An 8,497-nucleotide genomic window follows, 5' to 3' on the forward strand; every position below is an offset into this window, starting at 1 on the left:
CTTCATAATTGAATTCCACAGAAACCTGTGTATTTTTTTTTCTGTTCAACATTTTCAGAAGTTATCTGAAAAGGGGAATTACAAAGGGGCAAATTCTGCTAATGATACAAAGACATTCACTTAAAAAGCATATTTTGAATGCTCACAGGAGGCTGTTATGAAGCTTAGTGGCTGAATAATAACAAGATTCAGTCTTGGTAAATGCAAATTAGTGTACCTGTGCAAAACCTAACATTTGCAATATGACTTTAGATTTGTATCAATGATTTTTCTTAGTATTTTTATGGATAGTTCTTTAAACATGTTTTCTCAATGTTCAGCAATAGTCAAAAGGGCAAGCAATTATAGGAATTCCTAGGAAAAGAAAGGACAGAAGACCTATTTTTGTTCACTATGTTTTCAGCTTTGCACATGCAGTGCTATTCATTTAAAAATAATAAATGAAGGAGAATGACAAAAATTTTCAAATATGTAAAACAATTTTTGTAGAAGAAAGCAGCTTCTTCTAACTTGGAAAGGGTTGTAAAATCACAAATGGCATGGAGGGAATAAATAAGGAATGATCATCAGCTATGTCTTATAGCATGAATTAGGGGATGCCTGATTAAGTTGTGAGGGAGTCAACAAGCAAAGAGATCTAGTTTTTCAGACAATGCGGAATTGAATTGTAAGAAATTAAAATTTGAAGCTCATGGTTTTAAGTGTTTTTTCAAAATAATGAATTGTTTTTAAAAAATTATGCAAATTCATAGGAAGAAAAAAAAGTCCACTGAGGTTTATTTAAAACACTGTGAAGCAAATATGCTCTTAATCATACCAAGTTCCCAAAATGCTGTTTCCTGGAAGTTGGGAGGCTTTGTCAAAGAAAGAACTATTTTCTAATGGTCTTGCTTCTCATGTGCCTTTTGCAAAATATCTGCTACAGGCTACTACTGCAGACAGACACCCCTCTCCCCTCCCTCTGTCCATTTTTTTACACATACTTAAGTATTGGCCTAGAATTTTAAGCAGTGAAGCAATTGCATTTGAAATGACAATCATGTATATAGCCTGCTTGAATTACAGTATAGATTTTTATATCACACACTTTATTTGCAATATATTTACAATATATTCTTTCCATATAATTCTTGCTTATTCTAGTGTCATAGAATAAAACATTGTTTGGACAGGTAAAGGATTTTTTTACTGTTACTTTTGTACAACTTCAAAAGCAGAAATAGTTCTGCTTTGAATATCACAGTGATATGATAACTTCTTTTACTTGATTGTAAACAAAGAATGCACGAGCTGTCCAAAGTTACATTCATGGTGTTATTCACAACAGCAACAAGTAAAATAGTTTACTTGGTGTTTTCTCATCTATTCTGTATCTGCATGTTCCTGCTTGCAATATCACTATTAATGATCCATTGCAGTCACAGGGCATCCTGTAACTACAAGTGCCTTGGGTGTAGGCGGCTTTCACTCAATGCATTGACCAAGTTCAAGGGTGCTGTACTAGGAATGTGATGGGAGAGCTGTCAGTCTCTTTGTCTTCATTGGTTCCAGATAATCCCTTATATTCCAGCCCCTGGATCTATGTAAGTACTTTTGAAAATAGGATCCTCAGTATTTGTTTTATGGGAAGTAATTGCTTGTTTTTAAACTCATGCTTTCACATGCGTCTTGAAATTTTAATATCCCAGCACAAGCTGTCAATTAATTTTCTTGAGCAGAGAACTCCTTTTAGCAGTTCCCATTGATTTTCAAGAGAGGTATGGCAACTGGCTTTCTCTAAACCATGGTGGGGGAAAAGCTGAAGAGATACTTCTGATTGTTTAGCAGGCAGAGGGGGAATACAGTATGCTATCTTTCATTGCCTTCAACTCAATTTCACCTAGCTAGTAGGTTCTTTTAAGAAGGGCTGCAATATATTTGTATTTGGGCTACAATTTCCCCTATCCTAACTTGGACCTTATTTTAACAGAGTTCACATTTCACAGTTTTTGCCTTTTTTTTAAAGAATCTTTTTATCTGGGGTAGTATTTTCTTTTGGGATTTCCCTGCTGCTGGGATTTCTATAGATGTAATGACCTAATGACAAAGTTTGTTGGTACATAGTAGACCCATCTGTATGTTAGTAGACGTAGATCCATCCTATCTGGAACATTCTCTCATGTATAATGATTATTCTGACATATTTAGGCCATAACAGATGTGTGTAAGCAAGGGAGAGAGTGGGAAAATTAAAAAAGATTGGTTTATGCAGTGTTGAAAATCAGAGCTATCACAAGATTGAGTGAAGAAAATACATCCAGCCAAAGAAGTATCAACACTTTCGGAGCTGTCGCCAATCTATGGTTTGTTCAATTGTCTTAATAGTTTTCCTATTTTTTTTCCGCCAGTGAAAAATCTGGTATCTGTAAGACTGTAATATGTCAAAGCTACACTTGTAATGTCATTTCTCTGAAGACTTCCCTAGCTAGCTGCTGGGATAGATTTTGTTGTAACATTGGTTTTGCCACAGTTTGTGTTTTGAACGTTAATGTTGGGGTCGTTCATGCCTGTGACTGTGGAGATCTGGTTGGCTTTCCCGAGGTTCTTAATGATACTGATGTTGTATTTGGCAGTTTCCACAAAGCTGTTTTCTAGTAACCAACCATCTGATTCACCCTCCAAATCTCCTAGCAGAAGGACATTCTTCATTGCTGTTTGTAGGTACCGGACACCAATAAGTACAGAGAGCTGTAAGAAACAGTTAATGGTTAAACAGTTTAAATTACAGCCTCAGTCCTACCACTAAATCAGCTTTCTGACTTGTGTATTTACAGGCCTAGTAATTCATATTGAGTAAAGCAGGCAAATTCTTTATCCCAGCAATATATCTAACCACTCTCCCAAGTAATTACATGTTTTAGAAAGAAAAATACCAGGGAGAGAGAGAGTGATTTCCTCCACCCTACATCCCCCTTCAGGTTGCATTCCCACTTGCATGTTATTAGCACATAAATACTCAGAATTACTCAGGAATGCTGCAGCCTCAGAGACAACAACTAATTGATGTAGAATGGATGATCAATTAATGGAACCATCAGTCATTGGGGAAAAAAAAAAATTGTAATCTGTTCATTTCTGTAGATTTTTTTTTTCTACTGACCCTGATTAAATTGGTGTTTCCTCCAAGGAGATTAATTACTCATATGTAAGCCATATGTGTCCTACATGCCAATGTGCTAAAATGAAGAAAGATGGTCTATAGGAGAGGCTCAAGTATAAGTTTAGGAAAAAGCCCCACTTTTGTAGTTCTATTGGAATCAAGATTAGCATGCTCAGCTTGTCAACACTTAAGGGAGTGCAGAGAGCTGGCTTGCAGCATTTCCATGTGCTTCCAAAGGCCTGTTGTTTCTGGCACCACCACCCCATCTAGTGCTGCTTGAGGACTCTTGTGAGTTATTTTAATTGTGCTAATATTTATGCAATAGAGCAATAATCAGAAAAATAAAACTTATTAAAAAGGGAAGAAACCCATAGTTTAGCCTATGCCATTGGAGGTCCCTCAGTGGCAGATGGCAACATCCATGCAACTTTCTTTACAGGTGCCAGCAGAAAGACTGCATTGTTGCAGGTGTGTATGCTTGCCTGTTATATGCTTTTTTTTAGATTGCATAATAAGCAGTCTAATCTACATCTAAAAAGGTATGCTGTGTTTGCAAGTATTTTCTATACAGTGAAGCTATGTAATGTAAAAAGGAGAATTTGAAATATTCATGCATATGCTCAATTTTTACTATAAATAAAATTAATATATTCAGCCAAAGTCCTTGTTAAAACTGACTAAAGCAATCCTCGTTCCTTCTCCCCTAATATCCTTGCAGTTGTGTCATTGCACATATCATCCTGTATCTGATCCCATAAATGCTCCAAGGAAGGGAATCTGCTATAGTCTATGGAAAAAGCTCAGTAAATATACAGAATTATGTACATAACTCCTAATAGTTCTCATCTTCAATGAGATTAGCTTCTGGTCTGTGGACTTTGAGAAAGCTCTCTGTACTAAAGGAAGACCTGCAGCATTTTTGAAGGGCTTGTGGTCTTATATTAGATACTGAGGCGCTTCCCATATGTGACACTGTAGTTGTTTCCCATCCAAGAGAGCCAGAAGTCTCTGATTAATCTGACCATTTTTCTAAGACTTACCTCAAACAACCAAATAAGTAACGCTGCAATCCCAATGGATCTCAAAATAGCTGTGTAGTAATCCATCAGGGCCTCTCGGCACCCCTTCACCCAGATATTGAGCTCCTCTGTCAGAAAATCGTAGTTGTAATGAGCGCTGTTGTTCGTCAGCTGGTACTGGATGCAGGGCCGTGGGGAGCTTGGGTTGCAGCAGCTGAAGGGTACTCCGTCCACCAAGAACTTTCCATCAACATTGCTCTTCAGACGGCTGCAACAGGACAGAAAGGTTGGGCATTACAAATTGGGTATGAGCAGCAGATAGCGTCTGTTATTTTTATAGAAGGAAATAATGCAGGTCTGCTGCGATGTAGGCCTTTCCAATGTAACAAAAGGAAAAAGCTAATATATTTCCAACTGGAAAATTTACTCACTACAGGTAATCTGAACTTTTCATTTGCTGTATTTTTAAGTGTAGTATCAGCACAGTATCTCACGTGGTTCTTGGTACTGTGCACGCAAGATATGGATTCAATGTTCAGAGATATTGCCTTTTTAGGTATCTTTGCACTGAAAATACTAAAGACAATTTCTGAACTTGTTGATTTTCAACACAAGCATTCCATACGAGAGAACCTCATACAGGAACAATTTTGCGTGCCACAGGAACCACTGGAAATTGTCCGCTGGCATTTCGTCGTTGTACGCACGTGCAATGGCAGTTCAGCACTAATTTGAGACTAATTCACAAGAGAGTTTCTACTTCTGGTAACCATACTTTCTGCAACTTTTGAAACATATTATATTTATTGCTAAAAATTATTCCTTTCCCTCCCCTATAAAATCAGGAGAAAAACAAGTGGGAAAAGCAGAAAGATAACGAAATAGGAGGGAGAAAAAAAAAAAAATCATAGGATGGAAAGAGCCCACAGTCTCAGATTAATCAAGAGTTTCTGGAAGAGTTAAATGAATCCTTGACATCCATTTTTCTTGTATTACCTGCTCTTCAGCTAGTGTGTCCTTGTGAGGGCTTCGGTTTCCAAGGAGGGTCTTCAGAGAAATAGGTTTTCCAGAAATTGGAGGGTATTTGAGATGCTGAGAGAAGCTCTCACACTTTGGGGAAGTAGCCTCTAAGCATGTATCCATTTTCATGCTGATTACAAAAGGCTTATTTCTTGAGACAGCCCCACAGGTGAGAACCATGGCCTGTTTTAATGAAGCCCATGCCCTGTAGCCTTTGTTAGGGAGCCAGAATACAGGAAAGGCAACTTTCTCTTAGATATCCATTTGCTAATAGTATAATTTTCAATACTTGCCAAAACTTAACCTAATTTATTAACTATTACAAATCGTATTTTCCTGTTTGACTACAGACGATCTAAATTAAAGGGAAGTAAGTAATCACAAGATGCAGAAACTCTGCGATCCAGTGTTCTTCCAACATTTTGGGACTAAAAGTATCCTGCAAAAGAAACATAAGCTGCTAGGAAGCTCAATATTTGTGGCTGTGATGGGTTGGCAGAATAATTGCCTTAATTTTATTGCTGTGGACCTGCTAAATACAACTCCTTTTTTTTAGGATGGTGGTGGTAGTGTGTTTTGTTTTGTTTAACATTTTTTCAAAAACCTCTTCCTCAAAGGAATGGTATACCTTGGTACTATTAGAAGGGAAGACCTCGGTAACAGTGCTGAGGGAGTGAGACATTTACTCCTATTTGTTGTTGTAATTCAAAGTTGTTACAGCATTGTAAAGCAAAACTTAATTTTTAAGACTATAAAAAGATGATTCTTACTGAACTCAAGCAGCGATAGGATTGTATGCCTGTAACCTGCCTCATCATCCTACCATTCCCATTGATTCTCTGAGTTTCTCATCACATCATAGTGTTGTCAATGGAGATACAGAAGAGAGGGGAGGGAGGAGGATTATGAAGGAAGGTGAAAAGTTCAGTTTTGCAAAGATTACATGTGAGTTGACAGTATGTCAGTTCTCAACTGCTTTGCCTCTACCAAGTACTAATTGACATACAGTACAAGATTAAACCAAGAAAAATATTTGGCTCTTTCTCCATCTTTTCTGAGCATTGCAAGCTGGACTTTGGTCCTAATGATTTTATGCCTAATGTTTCACCAACAGATTTTGGAAATCATAGTATGATTTGGTTATACAGCACCAACTTGGATTCTAGCAATCAAGATGAGATTATCCAGTTCATGTACAGTAAAAGAAATTCTGCAGTGTAATTACTTCCCTCACACATTTCCCTGATATCTTCTGTCTACAGGTGACAAAAATTAACTGATGGTATATTTTCAAAGTAATGGCAGAGCACAGGTGACCTTGTAGAAGAAAATGTAGGTTAGCTGAGAGGCAGGGCAAAACATCACTGTTTCTGCATGTCTCACAGAAATAAAAGTCAGTTTATTTTACTTTTGTCTTTACTATAAGTTCCTGTGGACCACCTTTGTTGTTATGTCAATTTTCAAAGTATAACCAGGATTTAAAAGACCTCTTGGGTCAGTCTGCTTTGTGCCACTGTTGTTTTCCAACTTCTATCTCGAAAACACTTGTTCTAAAGCTTGCTTTATTTCCATAGCCAACTGCCTTACAGATGCTGATGCCCTCATGTCTGTATTCTCCTGGATCCTGTCCTGTGGTATATTTGCAGCTCTGTATGTATGCTTTGTTATAATGGCAGTTTCAAGTTGCAAATTCAGTGAAAACAAGATCTTTGGCCTTCCTTCCTCTGGCTTTATTGTCACTGATTTCTGAGTTCAACAAAACAGAACACTTGACAAATGCCATTCAAGCTTTTTGTTTGTCTTTCCCAGGAGTATCTAGATACTTCGCTTTCATCAGTGAAGACTTTTTTTCAGCTTTAGAAAAAATATTACATATTGGATTGTCTACTTTCAAAATTTTGTATTGTTACCTTTTCTATTTTCTGTAAGAATTACCAGGCTCTTCTTTTTGAGCACATAATTTCACAACTGCTACATCATATGAAGCACCAACAAAAAACCTCCCAAATTTCAAGGATTTTTCTCCGCCTTTTTTATGCAGTGTACATGGTGTTGGCAGTTTTTCACATGTGAACATACAGATTTGAACCTAGGTTTGTGAAATATAATATCTCAAAGGAGAACGATCTTTCAGTGTTTAGGATTGACTGCAATGTATTGATAGTACAATCATTTTTTCTTTCCATTATCAGCTCTCTATAATGGAAATGTTGAGGTAGGTAATTCACCACATTAAAAAAAGGAAGGATATACCTTTACTTTGCCTAACATCCCTAAAAGGTTAGCAAAAGGCAACTTTTGATTGTGCATCTAGTTAGCACATTTTGTGAGTAAGGTGGTCATTCTACAGTTTTTTGATTGAGAGACAAAGGTCCAGTAAAATGAGTATCTACTTTGCCTTCTTGAATGTGTTTTTCTCCTATAATTTTTTGTTGTGACTAGTAAATACTTACTCCAGAACTTCCTTGGAAGCCATATTCAGATAACGAGGAGATACCCACTGAATTTCAAACCAGTCTCTAAAGCCATTGTTTCCACAGCATTGGAATCCAATTTGTAACATATCCACTGTTTTCTTTAAGAAACATCGTCCAGGTATGTCCGTGTCCTTATAGAACTTAATAGCATCCTTCAGTCCCAGATAGAGAGACTCTTCCAGCTCGTTCCTCATGGTGTAGCACATAAGAGCACCCACCAGGATGCAGAAGGTGAAACAGAAGGTGCAAACGATGTATGGGAGCATAACTAGTTTCCATCGAGAGAACTTGTTGGCATCTGAGCAGTCATAGCAGATTTTGCCACCCAGAAAGTTGATGATACATGCTATGATGCCTACAGAGATCAGCAGGTTGGGGACAGAGTTAATGTCCCCTTTTGCCATCACTTCATTGCGCTTCTTGATCTCTATTTTCAGAAAGAGGCCAAGACTGAAGAGAATGATTCCACTCACTACAGAAACCCAGTTGAGGATCCATAAGATCTGAGCCAATTTGTCCCTCTTAGTTTTGGTGAATTTTACTTTGAGGACAGCCATGGTCAGATCAGCATTAGGAAAAGAAACCTAGGTCAAGGAAAGCTTGTAAGCTGATTAGGAGCATGTATCCAAGGCATGCAGTAGAAATCTGAAGGAGAGAGAGAGAGAGAGAGAGATTACTGTCTGTTTGACCAGGTATTTATAGAGACTACAGAAAACTTCCTGTACAGCCTCATGCACTCCGAGACCTGACAAGGGAGTCCCCCAGTGAAATGTATTGCTTAAATTTTGTACAATGTGAGTCACTTCAGAAAATAATTCTAAGGATCAACTAGAGCTATTTAA

The 8,497-nt window shown here is 37.6% G+C and overlaps 1 protein-coding gene across 1 annotated transcript; it reads right to left on the reverse strand.

Moving 5' to 3' along the window:
- Positions 1-2,460: 2,460 nt before the first annotated feature.
- Positions 2,461-8,212, reverse strand: LOC104477855 (photoreceptor outer segment membrane glycoprotein 2). Its single transcript, XM_010118050.2, has 3 exons — positions 7,632-8,212; positions 4,180-4,426; positions 2,461-2,727 (listed from the first exon to the last, which is right to left on the reverse strand). The coding sequence occupies exons 1-3, from the start codon at positions 8,210-8,212 to the stop codon at positions 2,461-2,463; spliced, it is 1,095 nt and encodes a 364-aa protein (XP_010116352.2).
- Between the last annotated feature and the right edge of the window lie 285 nt (positions 8,213-8,497).

Source organism: Chlamydotis macqueenii, chromosome 5, assembly GCF_036417535.1.
Source record: "Chlamydotis macqueenii isolate bChlMac1 chromosome 5, bChlMac1.mat, whole genome shotgun sequence".
NCBI lineage: Eukaryota > Metazoa > Chordata > Aves > Otidiformes > Otididae > Chlamydotis > Chlamydotis macqueenii.

What these genes read in the sequence shown, in the direction of transcription:
- LOC104477855 (XM_010118050.2), bottom strand. Translation starts at nt 8,212, where the DNA reads ATGGCTGTCCTCAAAGTAAAATTCACCAAAACTAAGAGGGACAAATTG. An exon ending in GCTTCCAAGGAAGTTCTGGA is followed by an intron (nt 4,427 to 7,631) that starts GTAAGTATTTAC and finishes GTCCTGTTGCAG; the next exon opens with CCGTCTGAAGAGCAATGTTG. An exon ending in TACTTATTTGGTTGTTTGAG is followed by an intron (nt 2,728 to 4,179) that starts GTAAGTCTTAGA and finishes TGTTTCTTACAG; the next exon opens with CTCTCTGTACTTATTGGTGT.